The sequence below is a fragment of the Sinohyriopsis cumingii genome, chromosome 7 (genome assembly GCF_028554795.1).
Source record: "Sinohyriopsis cumingii isolate HCF-2022 chromosome 7, ASM2855479v2, whole genome shotgun sequence".
In the NCBI taxonomy this organism is placed as follows: Eukaryota; Metazoa; Mollusca; class Bivalvia; order Unionida; family Unionidae; genus Sinohyriopsis; species Sinohyriopsis cumingii.
In genome coordinates, this window is record NC_142967.1 from 34468750 (window position 1) to 34491829 (window position 23080).

A 23080-nucleotide genomic window follows, 5' to 3' on the forward strand; every position below is an offset into this window, starting at 1 on the left:
CGAGAAAAATCACAGGAAGAACTGTTACCCACAGGAAGTTAATGGCAAGCTTTCTCACATACCCACACTGGCCAAGCCTAAGACTCAAACCCACATGCACAGAGGTGACATAGTAATGATCGGTAAAGGTGAATAATTTAGATCAATCGGCCAACTGGTGCCTTGAACTGTAATGTCACATACGTGATGTAAGAATCTGTTTCTTGAAGCTGCATATATTCATCAATTAATTATTGCTAATTACTTAATTATTACTAAGCAGTTTCTATCACATCTAAAAATTACAAATTCTTAGTCTATCTGAAATACGGAGCTATGTTTAGCTGTCCACTAAGAGATTGCAAGATATACACACAGATATCATGATATGATCGTCTGATCAGAATGATTAGTGATTGCATTAATGTTTCAAGATGGAAGTAAGATTAGCTTCATTTTCATTTAGCTTCCCCTCCATTGTATCAGACAACTGCTGAAAGAGGAGAAGGAACAGGACAAAGTTGTTTGCTGACAACTGTCACAATGTTGAGAAAGTTAACTTGCACTTTACATGCCTTCACCTACTCAGATTACATGCCTTTCACCTACTCAGATTACATGCCTTTCACCTACTCAGACTGACATTTATTTCTTACTACTATAGGAAAAACATGTGCTGTCATAGCAGAAAGGCTGATACTGCTCCTGTGTGCCCAGAACTTGATATAGTACAAAGTACACTAATTTTGCCTTAAATTCATAAAAAGAACTTGACAGACCATACACTTAATTTACCCTTAAATACTGAAAAGAACTTGATATAGAACACAGTTCACTAACTTTGCCTTAAATAAAGAAATACATTTAGCATATCATTTTCTGAAAATTTAGCACATAGCACACAAAAAAACAACTCTAGATAGCAATAAAATTTTCCTTCCTTTTTTTCTGGAGTTTAGAAAGTGAAAATAGCCATGCTGAGTTAGCAATTATGTGATGCACATCTGAAATAACTATTCTCAAATCTAAATCAATCCCCATATTACTTTCCTCCATGTAGTTAGGAGGAGTAATAACAAACTTGCGCTAAGGGAGACAAACCCTGGGTGCCAGAAGACAACAGACATTTGACCATCATATTAGCTAATGTTTGGTATTTGAGCAGTCCATTACTAATTTTGATATTACCGCTTATGATCTTCAAGAAAGGATTTTTGTTGTTGTTGTTGTTGTTGTTTTAGGGTATAACGCCATTTTTCAGCACAAGATAGACTATACATGGCGGCCAGTATACCTGGTATATATATATATATATACTGCAAAGGTTAAGCTGAAAATGCGTTCTGTGGATTCCACCAACAATATTATAACTGAAGAAATTTTGATTCAAGAGGCAAACTTCTTGGATAATACTGAATTCGGATTCAATCCATGAAATCCTTCTACAGCTATGGAGTGGAAATAAACATTCAAACTACAAGGACAAACTTCAAGGTAACACTGAAACAATAACTTGTCATGATGAAATGAAAACCTTCTAGGTGAAACTAAGGCCATAACTCAAAAGTGGATTGAAAAAGGTCAAAAATGAATTTGACCTGCACAAGTCTCTTTAATATTAAGTCTCAAAATAAATTTGGAGTCGGTGTCTTTAGTCCTTGAATGAAACTGAGCAAAAATCAAATTTGTGGTGTTGAGATATTTATAGGAATAAACGTCAAGAGTGAAACATTATCATGTCCCTCACAGGCTGTGGAAGAGGCTTAACAAGAGTCCCCTGAAGGGAGTGATGCTCAACTGGTAGCAGCAGACCAAGAGTACCTTGAAAATTAAAATATTTCTAACATATTTTAATGTTATAGTAAAACTACTTGATTAGTTATTCAGATGCACTACAGGGACAACCCCTGGCAAAAGTACAAACCAAAACACCATTTTAACTAATGTTCTAGAAGTATCTACATTTACAAAACATTCCCAAAGTTATGCCTGATATAAAACTTAGTTTCACTTACACATGAAAAAGTTTCCAAATTGGTCCACTGTAAATATTGAGAGAATTTTTCTAGAAATGATCAAATAAAACAAAGATGAACTTAAAAATTAAGTCAACAGATTTATCAGCCCTAGCTATGAAACATATTTGCATATTTCATACAGAATAATTTGACTAGAAATGCAAGTTTCTTTAAATTGTTGAAAGTATGCTAATCATTATAGTTTAACGACTATCAGTCGAATTGGTCACCTTATTACCAACACTAATAAAAAAACAGTCAAAATTAAGTTACATTTGATTAATACATACCATGCAACTGTGGGAAGTTCTAGATGTTTTGTGCACAGTTGCAATTATAAAACTCTAAATAATGGTATGAACAGAAAATCAAACAGAGCTAATAATCATGTGCACCTGACTTGGTCTTTGTTACCAAGCCACTTGACAATTTTTCAGATACTTAATATACATCTCATGGATTAAGACTCCATCTGATATCACAAGTTTGTGTGGTATGATGTTAACAAAATGCAATCTTATAATTCCAAATTGAAAATAATTAGTCCCAAACCATGAAGTAAAATCCCTTACTCATTAAAATTTTATCTTGCTCTGAGATATGATTGCTTCATCTGTGATTGACATTTTTATTCTGTATCCACATTTCATCATGAACAACACCTGTATCCAACTCCTTATTATTATCAGCATAGAATTAGATCTTGTGTAGAATACCACAGTGTCCAACTGCTCGTTAACAGCACAGAATTAGATCCTGTGTAAAACACCAAAGTGTCCAACTGCTTGTCATCAGCATTGAATAATAATAGATTTTATGTAGGACATCACAGAATTGAATCCTGTGTAGAACATCACAGTGTCCAACTGCTTGTTACCATCACAGAATTAGATCTTTAATTGTAGAACATCATGGTATCGAAATCTTGGATAAGTTTAATTAGAATTAGATTTTTTAGATAATATCACAGTATCCAAGTACTTCGAGTAGGAAACACATTTTGAAAGCTATTTCTGAATAGACTTGAAAACACCAAATCCCCAGTCATCTTTCAATAACATACTGCCTAGTGGTGTTAGAAACATCGATTTTTGTTAGCTATTTGACTTGCGCATGAGCAGAAGGGTAACAGTTGGACTTCTTGTTTTTTTTTGTTTTTCTTTGCTAAATAGAGCCATTATTTTTGTATGGAGACAACTCTTTATTCCAAATGCCCATCTTATCCTACTTTTTGCAAAGGCTCATCTGTCTGTTTGCAGTTCATACCGGTTTGCCTTAGATCTGAGACCAAAAAGTCTAAAATCCGGACACAAAATTGGATTCCAACCTTGGGCGAATTTTGGGTAAAAAAAAGTCGGGTCCAAAAAATGAGGTTTTCCTATCTGTATTTTGAAGTGCAACTAGATATTCCAGATTATTTGGTATTGTAGAGCTACATCTGTCTACCTTTCTATAATACCACCCACTTTAGTGTATCATGCATGACCATGACGCTACAGAGCTTGGCAGTAGGCTACTACCTCCTGCCCCGTAAAGTCTTCGCTAGGGGTTAATGTGTTAACAGCAGAGAATTTGATCTTGTGTAGAACACTGTAGCGTCTAACAGAGTGTTAGCAGCACAAAATCTGATCTGTCAGTGACTAATTCACCAGCAATCAGAATCTAAACTTACTCTGATTTCATTTTTACTGATCTTATTTCCAAATAAACTGTGCAGACCCTGATATGCAATGTCATTTTGCAATAGCAGACCAAGGATTAGACTGCTGGCAGCTTAATTATTGGTCTTACATATGGATAAATGTGATATTGGCTACCGTATGAGCCACGACCGAGGAGAAAATGTCCAACAATTAACTCTTTATGTAAAGAGATGAAATTTCATGCTCCTAGGGCAAAAAGATTTCAAACTTTTGTTTAATTAAAGTGGTCCCCTCCCTCTCTCTACTTCAATGAAAAGCTAGCCTCATGATGGTAGTGGGTCATTAGGAGGATTTTTACATGGCACAAAAGGAATGTTCAAGAACAAGATAGTTTTCTCAGCTGGAGAAGGGGCAGGGAAGGGAAAGAGAAGGAATTCATAGGAGGGGACCACCATGCTTTTTAAAACAACTTAATTCTGAGCAGGAATACATATTTTGACCCTCCTGAGGTGATATGTGTCCACTGAAGTACTGAACATATATATTTACATCTAATGAAAAAAGAAATTATTCAATTTTTCAAGTATTCATTTAATTTCAAATGGAACTACCCTGTAACAATTTATTTTCATAAATAAGCATTATAAGCCAGGCAAATTTCATGCTGCAAAGCAAGAGATAAACCTGCATGTTAACCAATCCAAAAGCTACGATTGAGTAGGTGCTGCCCACTTGATACCAGTATAATAGTAGATATACTTAATATTAATAATAATAATAATAATAATAATAATAATGAATCCCTCAAACTCACACTCTATGGTCCAAAAAGAAGTTCCAGGAATCCAAGATAAGACCCTTTCTTCTTTTAATTTTTGAGTTTACAACCATCTCTGACATTCCTGAACTTATAATAGCCAGATTTTCAAACTGACCACTCTGGCAACCATACTAGATGTCAGCACAAGAAGAAGGGTCAACTAAACAATCATCAGAAGTCTTTGAGTGAAAACCTGATGTCAACATTGACATCCATTCATGAGGAATAGTGTTCATGACATTTCAAGATGGCCACTGTGGTAGCAATCTTTGATGTAAAATTGGTGCCATTTTCATTTAGGATCAATTACATAATCATAAAAAGTCTTTGGTGAAAATCCAATGTCAACATGGCAATCCATTCATGAATAATAATAATATATTCAAACTGGCAACCATATTTTACGTCAGATTGGCATTATTTTAATTCAGGATCAACTAGAAGTCTTCTTGTGACAACTCTGTCATGATATGACTGTTCATCAAATGAAGGAGAAATAGCCATAACAAGATTTTCAAGATGGCTGCCACGGTGGCCATATTTGAGATCTGATCAGCCCCCTTATCAGTTAGACTCAACTATACATCATTAGAAGTCTTCTGCTGAAAACCAATATTTATGTGATTTCCATTTTTTGGGAGGAGTAGCAACAAGTTTTTCAAGAAAAGCAGCTTTGGCAGCAATACAGTGTGTCAGATTTGCACCATTTTCATTTAGGACCAAACCATATATCATGTGAAGTCTTTCGGTGAAAATCTGATGTCGCTTTGACCATTTATCAAAGTCAGTAGTGATATGAGATTTTTAAGATGAGCCACCAAGGCAGCCATATTGGATGCCAAATCAGTACAATTTTCATTTAGAATGAACTAGACATAATAAAAAGTCTTCTAGTGAACCCCATATTGACATGACCTTCCATTCAGGAGATGTAGCAATAAAAAGATTTTTAAGACAACAGCTGTGTTGGCCTTACTGATTGTATAAGCCTCATCATTTTCATTTAGGACCACCTAGACCTTGGAATGCTAAGTAATTTAGGAAAAGCAATGTTAACAAACTTTAACCAATGGACGGACAGATGATGGACAACAGACAATCAGCTATCTTATATTCTCTTCTGGTTTATGACCAGTAGAGCTAAAATTGATAAAAATAATAACAACAACAACTTATCATTATTATTATTATTATTATTAAAGTCATCACCATCATCTGAATTAATATTTTTATCATCAACCACGTGCATAATGGGTATGAAATATAAGGTGTAATATGCAATAACATGTAGTTCAGACCATGCTCCCTCATTTTTCACTCACTGTTAATATCCCTTAACTACATTTAGTACAAGGAAATTTGATCCTAACAAAAAGTTTTGCTTAAAATGTAGAACAAACAAGACTTAAATCTAAAACCATAAATGGACCTAAAAAGACTAGGGTGAAGACAGAAGACATTTACTATGTATGGACTTCTAAAATTATACTAAGCAGATTCATAAATCAAGAACTGCATCTTAATTTATGATGAAACTTTGAACCAGTTGTCTCCCCATGAAACAACCTTGTGCATTAACTCCCTTTCTTAAAGGAAGCATATCAGACTCCTCAAACAACTGATGCTGGTTCGATTATTGACAGATTGAGGTTGGTCTTCATGAGGGAGCATTTTGGCTCTTACAAAAAAGGCTGAGGTTTGTCTTCATGATGGGGAAAATTTGCCTCTTATTAAAAGGTTGAGGTTGGTCTTCATGAGAGAGCAATATGTCTCTTATTAAGAATACATGTGCATATAAATATATAGTATCCCTTGTACATATAAATATATAGTATCCCTTGTACATATAAATATATAGTATCCCTTGCACATATAAATATATAGTATCCCTTGTACATATAAATATATAGTATCCCTTGTAAGAAGAATAATTATCCAATGGATTTCTTACTTTCAATCCCATGAACTCAGGCTGTAATACAATAATGTCTATATTTTAAAATCTAATTACAATAAAAGTAATGCCAATAATTGAGATATTATCATCTTGTGCAAATTATTGATCTCCATATACAGTAGTTTAATATAATCAAGATCATGCTCTATCAGTTCACTTATTATATGCTCATTTTTTTCTCTGTTAATTAACTTTACATTGTCAGAATCATTCAGTATTTTACGATATTGCACTCGCTCACACTTCATATTAAACTGACGTGAATAAAGGAACTACTTTCTATTATAAACAAACAATGGATGCATATGCCAGCGCTTTTGATCTATTTTATTTGTCTGTGGATGAAGTAAACCAACTTAATGAACTAAAGCAGATGTTTCGTACTAGACTGCCACATACAAGCTGCTTTGCCACATCCCATTTTAATTTTTTTGATACAATGTTTTGGAGTTAGGCTAGCTATAGACACCTGACTGGGTCCTTACAAATAACATGCAAGTGACAAGTCAAATACTGTCTTCTTTAGCTGGTGATAAGAATGGCAAAAAATATGCTTCCAGTTTTACATCCTGAATTTCCTCAAAATGTTTTTTCTTTGCTCTGCAAATCCGAATTACACGAGCCATCTCATGGGTTTATTCTCAAGCTAATGATTACACATTTGAAACTGTAAAATAATTCTGACTATATTACAAGTGCAATTAAATCCTCCTTACTGCTCTAAATGAAATAAACATTATATTGAATAGCGTCTTTTTGATAATTGCAATTGAAAGACTTCATAATTTCCCCACATTATGATTTCAAACATTCCATGACAGAACAGAAACACACTTGCAGATGTCAACATGCTGCTCCGTCACCAGTGAAATCCGATGTACTTCATGTAGAATTGGCACATATAAATCCAGTTCATAATCACAGAATTTCATGGAAACAACAAAAATACCAAAATCTATTCATTCCAAATCAAATGGAAAAGTTGTTGCAATGCGCATTCATTAACACTATGACTCCAGATTTCAATTTTAAGTAGACCAAAACGACATTTTCTTTCAAAAGTTATGTCTAGAACACGACTAAGTTCAAATTAATCTGGGTGGAGTTATGTGCACATAAATAATGTTGTTGTGTAATGATGAATCTGCACTTGTGTATTTAGTTTGGAATACGGCATACATTCAGTTACTTTGTTTCGTGTAGTGTATTTTTGTTTACATAATTAAGCCTCAGGTAGAATAAGAAAATGAGCATATAATAAAAAGGTTACTATATTTGCATGGTAAAATATGAACTCATTTTGTTGGATGGATATACTGCACTCCCAAGATCGTGCAGTATTTCCATCCAAAAAAACTCGTTCATATTTTCCCATACAAATGCAGTAACCTATAAATACCGTCTATATTCATTGTAAGTTGAGTCCAATGACAAAGAACAAAGACCCTGATCTGCTATCACATAAAACACTGGCAGATGAGGGTCTATGTTGTTTGTTCTACTGATTACTCCTGACAAACTATATAAACTCAGATCTTCTGGTGTATTCTACAACAGCAGATCTGGGTCTGTGCAGTTTGATACAACTATAAAGATAGTACATATGGTACATGTACTTGTAACCTATAATACAAAGACTCAAGAAAAAAAACATGGAAAGTTTTGTCTACTTGACTACAATTAGATATGTCTTAAAACTACTGAAACAATTTCAGAAAAGAACATCAGGGTTTTATCCTCCATGATTTAAGACAAAAAAATTTGTTTGGTGTGAGTTTTAAGACAGTAGCCTTGTGTCATAGACAGGTACTACCCTGACTGTAATATTACTGTTATATATGGACAATATATCTTTGTTCTAATTTATCAGAACACACTAAATTCACACCTCTCCTCAAATAATTTACTGGACCACTTGACACCTCAAGTGGGAACTGAAGCATCCACTTTACACTTCCTGAACTCGAAGTCAACACTTCACAAGATACAACCCCACTATGTACAAATATGTGCCCATGTCTAAAATATATTCGCGCAACTCCATATGGTTTTAAGCCAGATTTGCTTGCAGTGTTGTGTTAATGCTGATCATTACTGGGAAATCCAGCTATGACATTCTCGGTAAAATCGCAAATTTGAATAAAACATGATCGTGTCACATAGTTTTTTAACCCACTTAAGCACCTGCATTAAGTGAGAGCTGAAGAGAATACAGAAAAACCCAACAAAACACTTTATTAAAACACAATTTTGAATAAAACATGATTGTGTTATATAGTTTTAATCCAATTATGCAACTGCATTACAGGATGTCTGAACTGAATATATGCTAATAATATATCTATTTTCAAATTCGACCAGCAACATAGACCCTTACCTGCTCAAGCATTAATAAGGATAAGAAAGTGTCAATCAAAATGCAAGATGAAAATAAGAATCCATGATGTTAGTAAAATTTTAATGACTGAAGAATAATGAAGTCTCAATCTCCATTCCTTGAGACACAAAGCAAGCATTTCAAGAAATACTGAGGTCACAATCTCCAGTCCCTTCCAACACATGGAAAGCATTTAAAGAAATGAGGTCACAGCCTCCATATCTGTTTGAATACAATTCAAGCATTAAAAAAAATAATCATGTCACAGTCTCCATCTCTTCAGGCTCAATGCAAGCATTTCAAGAAATAACAAGGTCACTATTTCCATCTCTTCAGATTCAATGCAAGCATTTTAAGACAAATGAAGCGAGGAATGCATACCGATACTTTGATGCCTTGTATTAAGTGCTGTGCCAGATATCGGGTTTCGGACAAAGAGAATCTAACTCATGGGGTTACACATGGAACTAAATACTTCTGATATAAATCATAATGACAAGTGATTATTTTCATTCCCAATAAAGTTTATGTTCCTTCAAAACTGATAAAGCTATTAAATTTCAATAAAGAGGAGATTTAATGATTACCACAACCACAAAACAAATGCTTTTGTGTTAAGTAGAATACTCAAGTTACCATTTCAGGAAATTTGGAATAATGCCAAGTATACTTGATATGATTTTTCATGGTTCATAATTAACTTTCTAATCAGCCATAAATAGTATGGAGTACTTTCCATTATCTTCAGGATTATTTTTGTTCATATGTATTTATTATGGGACATTATAAGAACATTATAAATCCTTAGTGCTACTATAATTTATTATAACCTTAACAGGTCAATCGTATATAACAATTGCCACTATACATAGATAGGTGCTTTAAATTGCAATACACTCTTTGTCCAAGAAGAATTTAGTAAATGCGTTGAAAAAACCAAGTGTTATAAACATGTAACACAGATACTGAAAATAAAGATTATAGATACATTTGGATTGTATTGTAACATTTTTACATTTAGTGATGTGTTAATATAAGCACAGAGAAACTTCCCTACAATAAGCTATCTGTAACTGCAGTACAAGTCACACAGGTCATGTAGGCATTCAACACCGACTATTTCAGTAATTGGTGTTATTTTTAAAATTCGATTCTACCTACCTTTAAGTGGCAAGTATTCACTTCATTTGGATCTGTATACATTCATATTCCTTTGGAAGGTCATTATTTAGACCCCAAGAGGTGCATATGGCAAAATCAATGTTAAAGTACATAGACATTTTTGGATGAAATGAACCTAAAGGTGTGATGCAGTACAATCTGGATTGAATGTCACATGCTGTGATGTCACAATGAAGTTTACGCATATTGATAAACAATTCCTACTACCCTCAATTGTGACGATTCCACTGGATGAAAAACTTATTTTGACCCATTAGTTTAGTACACAGCCACCATGATAAAAGTCCATAGCGATTGATAATTTCTGTCCAGAAGTTTATTGGTGACAGTTAAGGTGCGCTCTGTTCAATAATTAGGATTGAATAGACTTTGGTTAAAGTAAATTTGTGTTAAATTTTAAAAGAACAATTTATATTTAATTGAAAATGAGTAAATGTGCATACATGACCCATGTGACTTATACTATAGGCTTCCTCTGCTGACTGGTCAAATATTGTATAAAATATGGCCAACATGTTTAGTCTCCAAAGTGCCTGGTTTGCAACAAATTTATAAAACTATGACCCCAATATTGCTGTCCAACTAAAGGTGTGATGCAGTACAATCTGGACTCGAAAAAGAAAAACATGGAATGTTTTGTAATTTTTAATGTTTCTTTTTAAAAAATAAAAATGAAAATTTGCAAGAAAATCCTTAAATATGTCTAACATAAAAGCGGCTTTATAATTTATTAATGATGTAAAAACATTAAACTGATAGTATGTATGACTGTAAAAAGTCTGGATCACTCCATGCCCTACCCTGATGAGAAGCCCATACCCACCTTAATAGTAAGCCCATACACTGCCTTGATGATAATCCCATACACTATCGTGATGATAAGATTATACCCAACTATGATATTAAGCCCACATACTTTGTAACCTTGAAGATAAGCCCATATACTGCCCTGATAAACCCTTATCCTACCTTGATAACAATCTTATGCACTTCCTTTATGATAAGCACATCCATATTCTACCTTGATAATCTCATACTCACTTTGATGGTAAGTCCATACACTACCTTGATAACCCTTTATCCAATCTTGATAATAATCCCATACACTACCCTTATGATAAATCCATACACTACCTTGATGATAAGGCCATACACTGCCTTTATAAGCCCATACACTGCCTTTAAGACAAGCCCATACCCTACCTTGATGGTAATCCAATACTACCTTGATGGTAAACCCATACACTACCTTAATGGTAAGCCCATAAACTACCTTGATGGTAAGCCCATATACTAACATGATAATAATCCCATACACTAACATGATAATAATCCCATACACTACCCTTATGATAAACCCATACAGTACCTTGATGATAAGCCCATATCCACCTTGATGGTAACCCCATACACTACCTTGATAATAATTCCATACTGTATCTTGATGATAAGCCCATACACACCTTAATGTTAAGTGCATAAACTACCTTCATAAGCCCTTATCATACCTTGATAATAATCCCATACCCTACTTTAATGTTAAGCCCATACACTACCTTGATTAATGTATATACATTACATCCACAAACCCATGTGCTACCTTGAAAAATCCATACCCTACCTTGATGATAAAGCTCATACACTACCTTGATGATACGCCCATACACTGCCTTGAAAAGCCTTGTCCAGCTTTGATGATAATCCCATACACTATACTGATGACATTATCTTACCCTACCTTGATGATAAGCTCATACACCATGTTGAGAAACCTACACTTCTCTGATGATAAGCATATTCTTGGAGATTTCAACTTTCACTGTGACTGTCCTGGAAACCCTTACACATCAAAACTCCTAGATTCCATTCATGTTTTCAACCTCAAACAGTCAGTTAACCAACCCACCCATAAACAAGGTAACATTTTAGACTGGATTCTACACAGACCCGATGATAATATTCTACGGTCCTCCCTAGTATCCCACAAACTTGCTGTCACAGAATTAGGCAAAAATATAACTTGGTTTTGCCTTAGAACTATTTGACTATTTCTCATTGTACATATGTACAACGTTATCTAGGGTGAATACGTGTTTTTCCAGGTAAGCAACTGTATTAACATGTACCTCGCCAGAAATTACTTGCGACGAAGGAACATTAATAACATGATATGCACAGGTATTTTACCCTGACTTTTGCTCACTCTCCTACGGATTTAAGTAAGATCAATTTCTGAAACCGACACTGGTCATTTTGGATCACGTCAAGGAGTGTACGCTCTCCATTGTTCTCCAGCCATAGGGGTAAGTGTTAAATTTATATTTCATCTGATATGCGAAGCTTATTCGGTTTGTAATTGTTATCGCGTAATAATGCATTCATTACGACGCAGATTTGAACTTCGAATTACAAGTCACTATTAGAGGTTAATGTATTATCATATATCTAGAGATTTTACAGAAACTATTATTATGACCAATTTGGTTTTATTGTAGCTGATTGTGGCCATGATTGTGATTGTGATTGTGACTGTGACTATGACTAGAATGAACTAGAGATGTCTAGACTGTAGATGTTTAGGGCTGACGGTAGCTGTAGGGCCATACAAGACATGCAGGTCATGTATCTTGAAGTGCAAGACACAGTTCATGTAGGCGATATTGATGAGAAAGCCAGTGACTGTCCGTGTGTGTTGGGCCACAGTAAAGCAGTCAATGCTGTCTGTCTTTGTCTGAACTTTACTGTCTGTGATGTGATGTGATGAAGCTGATGAGAAAGCCAGTGACTGTCCGTGTGTGTTGCGCCACTGTAGAGCAGTTGATGTTGTCCGTCTTTGTGTCTGAACTTAACTGTCTGTGATGTGATGTGATGGAGCTGATGAGAAAGCCAGTGACTGTCTGTGTTTGTTGGGCCACTGTAGAGCTGTTGGCGTTTGTGTTGTCAGATGTTAAACTGTGTTAGAGGGGAGGTTTTAGCCATGGTGCTGGTTTGGGTGTCGAGTGGTGGTTCTTTGTGACTTGATATGTACCTAGTGTGCTGCTGTCGGTGGTGACGTTAGGTTCATAGGGAGATTGTGGTTATCTTGTGTAGAGGAACCAGGGCTCCAGAACCAACAGGCTTGCAGGGTCCAAGGGATCCATCGGTAGGCTGGGAGGGGCGGGCGATGCATGGTGGCTCCTTCACCATTCGACAGTGGTGGGACTGAAGGTACCATGTGAGTGTCATTTTGGACATCAGGTTATCTCCGACTGTTTGAGTTACATATCATTATCACTACTCGAGCATAAAAAACCCAGCATCATTGCTATAGAACCAGAAATACTATCATTATAGCTATTTGAGCTAACATCATTATCACTATTTGAGCGAACATTTTTTTGTTATTGTTAACGTTATTATCGATGTTTTAGTGAAGTCTTTGTTTCCTGTGTGCGAAATCTTTTATTTGTGTGAGCATCATTATCATTTATTTGTAAATCATAATCATTAGGCTTTGTTTCAAAATTATGTCTTTTTTTTTGAGTGAAAGCTTGTGATTGGCTGCATGAATCATTTATCATTATTTGGATGATAACTTATTGTTTACATGACTCATCTTATTCACTGAGTGGAATCGTATCATAATTTATCTTGGTTTCTTTTTTTTGCGTTTAATTTGTTTGTTTGATATCAGTTCATTTTTCATTTATATCATAATTCGTTCCTGTTCAGAACTTTTTAATTATATGGGATATTTAACTGTGCGCATCTGTATGTTAACTGTCCAATATTTGGATCCTGTTTATGCACAAGTTAGATATGGTTTTTTTGTTCTACCTTCAAATCATTCATCATTAAACATTGTATTTGTATCACCATCAAGTGTTCTGTTCTGAATCTGAAATCCCACCCGGTTATCTTGTTACACTTGCTTTGGATCACCTCTGCATTATATGCCATCTTGATGTACCAGTCCCTAACCCTCCACCTTTATTTGCTACTAACAGAAACCTCTGTATGATAAATACAACCAAACTAATACATGACATCCAAGCAAGCCTAACAATTTGCTTACCTCTTACAGCAGAACAACTCGATAACTGCCTGCGTTATTTGCTTGACAAACATGCCCCAGCAACCAAGCACAGAGTATCAATTCAAGTGTTCTCCATGGTATAGCAGTGTTAGGGACCATCTTCGCACTACTAAAAGAGACCAAAGTAAAGCTGAGAGACTTTGGCTTTCCACCAGACTCACTATTCATAAGCAAATCTATGAAGCTGCTAAGAAGAATGTCACAAATATAGTCCATGCAGCGAAATTAGTCCACTACACTACTAAGATGATGTAAAGTTTCAGCTGCAAAGAGCTCTTTCAGATTACTAACAAGCTAATGTCAAGGAACAAATCTACACCACTTCCAACTACCTTCTCTCCAGTCGACCTTCTGGACCTTTTTGCAAATTTCTTCCGTGACAAAGTACAAACCATTAGAGACAAGCTTGACAACACAATTTCAATTGACTTGTCATCACCATACAGTTGTGATACAGAATTTCAGTGGCAACCATTAGCAGCATTTGAACCTGTCTCTATGGATTTAGTACATACAATTGTGATGAAGAGTGCATCGAAGTCATACAAACTTGATCCGATTCTGACATCACTGCTGCTTGAGTGCTTAGATCCAATATTGCCTTCCCTAACTGACGTTATTAATACCTCTCTCTCATCTGGGGAATTCCCATCATTTTTCAAAACTGCCATTGTATAGCCTCTGCTGAAGAAACCAACACTTGATCATAATGATTTAAAGAACTACCACCCAGTTTCTAATCTCCCATTTACATAAAAAGGTCTTAGAAAAAGTTGTTCTATCCCATTTTGTATCTCATCTGAATTCAAACAGTCTTTTTAGCAATGTACAGTCTGCATATCACCCTTGCCACAGTACTGAAACTACTCTTCTGAAAGTAGTTAATGACCTTCTCTCTGATTTGGATAGCAGAAAGATTACAGTTCTCACCCTCCTTGATTTGCCTGCAGCATCTGACACAACAGACCACGATATATTACTTCACCATCTCCAGCATGTACTTGGCATTCATGATACAGCATTAACAGGACACAAATTGTATCTGCAAATGGAATACACTCCAGCCCAGTTAATCTATGTTGTGGTGTTCCACAGGGGTCTGTCATAAATCATCATCCAGTGTCTCACCAATTGTACGCTGATGACACCCAAATATACAAATCTAGCCACCCAACTGAAGTTGATGCTACCATCCAAGGTGTAGAGAGGTGCATTTCTGATGTGAAATCATGGATGACATGTAACATGCTGCAGATAAATGATGATAAAACTGAAGCCATTCTTATCACAACATAAAGACTTTCTCATTCACATCCTTTACCTCAAACAATAAATATCAGCAAAACTAACATTAAATTTACACAGTCAGTACAAAACCTAGGTGTTACTCTCAACAGTACTCTCACATTGCACAACATGTCATGAACATACGCAAGGCTGCATATCTTGGGCTGAGACGCATCAGCCCCATTCGCAAATATCTTTCAGTTGATGGAACTAAAACACTTGTATGTTCATTGGTACTTTCAAGACTGGAATACTGTAACTCAATTATGTCTGGTTTGTATCAATATCTACTCCAGAAACTTCAAAAAGTTCAAAACACTGCTGCTCGGATCATCATAAGAGCATCTCAACCAGAGCACACCTCCCCGCTGCTCTGTACCATACACTGGCTATCCATTTGATTCAGAATCGAACACAACATTTATTCTCTGTGCTACATTCCACTGGCAGACTCCAGTCCAACATACCTATCTGACCTCACCCACGTGTACACACCAGCAAGATACTTACTTTCCTCTTCTGACAATCATACACTCACTATTCCCACTATGAAAACGAAGTCATATGGACAACGTTCTTTTGCATACCAGGGCCCAGCAATGTGGAATGAATTTCCCACTTAACTTAGACACATAGACACAGTGATCCCATTCAAGAGTGCTCTTAAAACTCACCTATTTCGACTGCAAGAACAAACTTAAAGTCCTAATAATGTTTCCTACTTGATATATTTTCAGCATTTTTATGTTTTCTAATTTCATGGTGTTTGCTTTTTGTAATCATATCATTATATATGTTGTTTTTTATGTTTTTATTTTATGTTTTAGGTGTTGTCTAATGTTGTAAGGCACTTAGAGCTTCTAAAGATTAGGCGCTGTACAAAGTAATTATTATTATTATTATTATTATTATTATATACACTACCTTGATGATAACCCCACACTCTACCCTGATGAAAAGACCTAACCCTACCTTGATGATAAACTCTTACCAAACCTGGATGATAAGGCCGTACCATACCTTGATGGTAATCCCATACATTACCATGATAATAATCCCATACACTACTTTGATGGCAAGCCAATACTCACCTTGATGGAAAGGCCATATACTATTATGATAAGCACGTAACATACCTTGATAATAAACCCATACAGAATTTTGATGATAAGCTGACACACTACCTGGATGATAAGCCTATACCCTACGATGGTGATAAGCCCATAAGCTGTCTTAATAATAAGCCCATACCTTACCTTGATAAGTCCATACACTACTTTGATAAGCAGCCCATACACTACCTTTTATGATAAGCCTATACACTACCTTATTGATATACTCATATACTACCATGAAGATAAGTCCATTACCTAACTTAATGATAAACCCATAATCTACAATGAAGATAAGCCCATACACTACCTTGATGATAAGCTCATACACTACCTTAATAAGCCAATTCACTACCTTAACAATAAACCCATACTCTACAATGATGATAAGCTCATACACTACCTTAATGATAAGCCCATACACTACCTTATTGATATACTCATATACTACCATGATGATAAGTCCATTGCCTACCTTAGCAATAAACCCATACTCTCCAGTGATGATAAGCTCATACACTACCTTAATGATAAGCCTATACACTACCTTAATTAGCCCCTACACAACCTTGATGATAAGCCCATACACTACCTTAATAAGCCCCTACACAACCTTGATGATAAGCCCATACACTACCTTGATTATAAGCCCATACACTACCATAATAAGCCAATTCACTACCTTAACAATAAACCCATAAACTAACTTAATGATAAGCCCCTACACTACCTTGATAAGCCCATACACTACCTTAATGATAAGCCCATACATTACCATAATAAGCCAATTCACTACCTTAACAATAAACCCATAAACTAACTTAATGATAAGCCCATACAATTCCTTGATGATAAGCCCATACACTACCTTAATGATAAGCCCATACACTACCTTAATAAGCCCCTACACAACCTTGATGATAAGCCCATACACTACCTTAATGATAAGCCCATACATTACCATAATAAGCCAATTCACTACCTTAACAATAAACCCATAAACTAACTTAATGATAAGCCCATACAATTCCTTTATAAACTACGGAAAGCTTTATTTAAGAATACCTTTTCTGCTGATAAGTCATCCTGCTCCCTTTCAAGAAATTTAAGGGGTAGGCATATTGGAATATTCATCACAAGGATTTCATTACATACTTCTTAGTACTAGAAACAATGATGTTTGTCAGTTACACTATACCGAGTCCTAAACATCTAAATGATACAAGTCCTTGTGCCATAAATACAAACCATAATATATCTGTTTATATAATATATGCAAAACTTATGTACTTTTTATTGATTTACACCCACCCACCCTTATGAGAAATACATATACATACTATATTTCATAAAAGTCATGGATTACCTTATAGGAATTTCCCACATTGTCATATTCTGGTGGTATATAAATTGGTTCTGGATCTGAAATTTGAAACAAAATGATCTTATTAAACACTTAAATATAATGAAGAAAATTATATAATGTAAAATGTAGGCAACAAAGAATGGTATCTGCTTATCTAAAAACTACTGGGGGATTCTGAGTTTTTACTTTGGAATATAATTATCACTATTTATGTTTTTGCTAGAGTTTTGCTAGCAATAGGGATTGTAAAGTGTGCTACATTCAAATGACTGCCATTAAAGATTTTTTCTAGAAACTGGGATTGTAAAGTATGCTACATTCAAATGACTGCCATTTCTACACAAGTTTTGATAGCAACTGAGATTGTACACTGTGCTACATTCAAATGACTGCCATTATTAGAGTCTTGCTAGCATCAGGGATTGTACACTGTGCTACATTCAAATAACTGCTTTTTCTACTCTAGAGTTTTGCTAGCAATAGGGATTATATAGTGTGCTATATTCAAATAAATGCCATTACTAGAGTTTTGCTAGTGACAGAGATTGTACACTGTGCTACATTCAAATAACTGACAGTTCTATACTAGCATTTTGCTAGCAGCAGGGGTTTACAGTGTGTTACATTCACATTACTGCCATTTCTACTCCAGAGCTTTGCTAGCAATAGGGATTATATAGTGTGCTATACATTCAAATAAATGCCTTTACTAGAGTTTTGCTAGCAATAGGGATTATACAGTGTGCTATATTCAAATAAATGCCATTACTAGAGTTTTGCTAGTGACAGAGATTGTACACTGTGCTACATTCAAATAACTGACAGTTCTACACTAGCATTTTCTAGCAGCAGGGATTGTACAGTGTGCTACATTAAAATGACTGCCATTTCAACCCTAGCATTTTGCTAGCAGCAGGGGTTTACAGTTACATTCAAATATCTGCCATTTCTACTCTAGAGCTTTGCTAGCAAAAGAGATTATATAGTGTGCTACATTCAAATAACTGCCATTAGTAGACTGCATTCATTACTGTACTAGAGTTTTGCTCACTCCAAAAAATGTGCATTATGTTTTGCTATACGATAAATTTCATCTTTTTTGTAAACAAAAAACAAAAAAACATTGCATCTTTTGCATCTAAACCTTTTTCCCTTTCATAAATACTCTGCAAATTTAACCCTAAATTACGTAAAGGATATTGCAAATGTTTCTTTCGAGCCATAACTCATGGTCTAAGGACAGGTGTAAATTTTGTTTTAGCCCTGTAATCTATCAATTGTCTGGTTGATCAGATCAACATGTTTCCCCACCTTATGACTGGTACCATACTCAAACAGCAATTAGTGATCTGGAACCTTCAAATTTCCTTAGAAGCTATTATTCAGGCCAGGCATTTTCACACAATCACCTGTTCTATTCCAAGCACAAGCTTGCCAACCTATCTTTCCGTAATAAATATCAAACAAGATAAATTCCTCATTGAGCTTTAACAAACAGTTCATCATATCAGTCGACTGACTATCCCCATTTTTCATTGCCAACCCTAGCACTCTGCCCACCTCCCTGTGGTAAAAAAACAAAAATAATTAAAAATGAAAACATTCCCAAAATTGATTAATTTTGTACATTTAATTAAGCTAGTTTTACCCAGTACTTGAAATGCCATTATATTTACTTATTGTTTATATATAAATATATACTTATTGTTTATATATATATATATATATATATATATATATATATATATATATATATATATATATATATATATATATATATATATATATATATATATATATATATATATATGGGTGGGGGCTTTTTGACCCAATGGAGAAGTCCTGTAATACTGCCTGTGTTGTGAAAGCCACTATTGTATAATAAATGAAATTACACTTCAAAATTACATATTTAATGTAAAAAATGTAATAAACTTTAACTTACTGTTTAAATCTGTAAGTATTCCAAAAACAGATCCCCAGAACTAAACCATGTTCATTTTATGTTATCAGTATCTTGCAATGACACAAAACCAAGACCCTCCTTCAGCCCAAACTAGCAATGATATATATTTGACCATTGGCCCATTCTAGTCTGAAGTAAAAGCAGTAATTTTAATAGCAGTATTGTTACCTGTCTTCAGTAAAAATCAATTTCAACAATAACAGTGTAGTTAAAGTGTCCTTGGGAAAATATTTAACATTATTCTTCAAAAAGAGACGACTGATTTTACGACAATTATTATAGGTACTATTGTTATTTGTTATTAACTACGCAAAACAACAGGTTCTATGTTGGCTTCCAAAAACACTAAATTTAAGATCTAATAACCATGGATGAATACAAAGTCATTTCAAAATAAACTACCACCAATGGTGATTTTTTTAAACTATGTATTACATCACTGAAGTTATCTCCCTTAAATATTAATTGTGACCGTCTTTTAAATCAAATACGTGTATTATGTAATAATCCTACAGATCAATGTTTAGAAAATAAAGTATGGGAAAATATATATGTTCTGAATTATTTAACATTAATATAGGTTTTGATGACACTTTTGTTGAACAGTTGGATATCAGTAAGTTATAAGGATTTGTAAATCAAGGCAGGCAGATAAAAATAACAAAATCAAGAAGAAAATAACAATAACAAATAAAAATAACAAGATCAACAAGAAAAGGGGTGGGGTCATATATCTAACAGACTTCATTACATTAATTCTTACTCCAAAAAATAATTCCACACAGAAGAATATTTCCTAAAATATCTTCAGATATGTTTTATGATTTATGATCTTATCTTCTAACACTGACATATATTTAAAATATAATAGGTCAATATATGGTAGATGTCTTGTAAAGCTGACATGGCAAGATATCTTGGGGATAACACTAACAAGGTAAGATATCTCTGGGATAACAATGACAAGGTAAGATATATTGCAGATAACATTGTTGAGGTAAGATATATTGGGGATAACACTAACAAGATATCTTGGGGATAATGTTGACAATATAAAATATCTTGTGGATAACACTGACAAGGTAAGATATATTGGGGATAGCACTGACAAGGTAAGATAGCTTGTGGATAACACTGACAAAGTCAGATATCTTGGGGATAAACTGATAAGGTATGATATATTGGGGATAACACTGACATGGTAAAATACCTTAGTTATAACAGTGACATGGTAAAATATCTTGGGATAACAGTCTGGTATTTGAGAATTTGAGGACAGTTATGGTTGTGTCACTGCCATAGATATCAATTTTACCAGTGATACAGACACATTGTAAAACATGTGACATTGTCAAAATTACCATTAGCGTCCTCAGATTGTCAAGTATAAGACACGTTGTTAGTGTAATTGGTAATTGCAATTGTAAATCATCATTAGTGTCCTCAAATCTTCAAATACAAGACAGATTACTGATGAATTAGATATATGGGTCAGTAAAGTAACCATTAGCATCCTTAAATCCTCAAATTCAAGACACATCGCTTGTAAAACTGTTATTTATGATTGTAAAACAACCATCCTCAAATTAAAGAAACATTACCAGTATAACTGATATTTGTGACAAAAAAATATTAGCACCCTTAAATCCCTAAATACTATACAAGACTGCTGTTATTCCCGTTCTAATATATTTTTGAAAATGTTTCAAAAATATAGGAAGTTTTATTTGTCCATGGCAGTCATTAAATAACATGATGAACGAGGATGTAAACATTATTTACAAGAAATGACTTTTTAAAATAAATTTTCCTGACACAAATTTTTTTGTCTGACCAATCAGAAAGCATGTTACATTAACAGCTGTGTTTGAAAATCTTTTGACTATGTAAGATATCTAAAACATTTAAGAGTTAGCAGATATCTATGAGGCAAAGAACACTATCTGACACAAGATAATAATTTTATAAGATTTTTAATAAAACTAATATCGTGTAAAATATTTATGTGATAGCTAATAATCTTTATTGAATACCATAAAAGCTTCATAATAAGTTAAAAAATATTTATAGAGCATTACATTACTTTTTATATAAATATAGATACAAAAAATTAATAAAAATGATGAGGTAAAGATACAGGTAGATTTTTACCTATTACTGGCAAGGCAGAGACACAGATGACTTGTACCTATCAATGATGAGGCAAAGACACACCTGGACTTTTACCTATCAATGATGAGGCAGAGACACATCTGGACTTTTACCTATTAATGATGAGGCAGACACACAGCTGGACTTGTACCTATTAATGATGAGGTAAAGACACAGCTGGACTTACCTATTCATGATCAAGTAAAGATACATCTGGACTTTTACCTATCACCGGTAATGATGAGGTGAAGACTCAGATGGACTTTTACCTATTAATTTTGCGGTAAAAACACAGATTATGGCTGACAATAGTCCTTGCACCATGATAAGAAAAGCCAGCTTGTGAATTATTAATAATTAAATGCCTGTAGATAAACCATTTAAGAAAGACTGTTTATCTGCCTATTATCTCACTGTGATTGATGCTATTGTGTACATGATCAACAGAACATTGTTTGGTTTTGTTTCTTTTTAATTAAATATCAGCCTACTTATCCAGGCATGCAGCCTCACTTTGGATAATTTGCCAACAGAGAATGTCAAACTATTCTAAAAGTCATATTCACTCAATTGATTTTCAACAGAGAAAAATCATTACATGCATGTGTTTAAGTAGCCATGACCATCATTTGTCTTCAATCACATATCAAGATATCAGAATGACCATCTCGGCATCATGGGATTGAGCTATCCATAAATTTTAATGAGTCAGATCAATGGGAATGAATCTGTGCAAAAACCTACACTGATGAAACAAAGGGAAAAATTCAGCACAAGAACAGCTGCTGTTTCAGATATTCTAAAGAAAGTGGAATTCAACAAGGATGAATTTGAAAGCAAATGTGATGCAAACAATTTTGCCTGCAAATTAGAGAAATGGAATGATCTTGTGTGACAATGGTTTAGCCAAGCCAGGACAAAAACATTCCAATCTCAGTCTCTATAACATGTAATCTCTCTCTCTCTCCCTTTCTCTCTCTCTCTCTTCTCATCACATAAGTGCTTAAAAAAAGATATTTTTCACATCTGCAAAAACCTCAGTTAACATAAGAACTCTGAAAACTGAAGAAAAATAACTGGGTCTCAAGAGGTTTGGGGCTTTCTTAGGGGGTTTCACTGTATAGTTAAGCAATGCAAGTAATGCATC

The 23080-nt window shown here is 34.5% G+C and overlaps 1 protein-coding gene across 1 annotated transcript in view; it reads right to left on the minus strand.

Annotated features, from left to right (window-relative positions):
• The window catches only part of LOC149795006 (kinase non-catalytic C-lobe domain-containing protein 1-like), a 160380-nt gene that overhangs the window by 84679 nt on the left and 52621 nt on the right, over nucleotides 1-23080 (minus strand). Inside the window, exon 3 of the mRNA XM_089963745.1 lies at nucleotides 17817-17872. Within this exon, the coding sequence (XP_089819871.1) occupies nucleotides 17817-17872 (56 nt within the window). The remainder of the gene's footprint in view (nucleotides 1-17816; nucleotides 17873-23080) is intronic.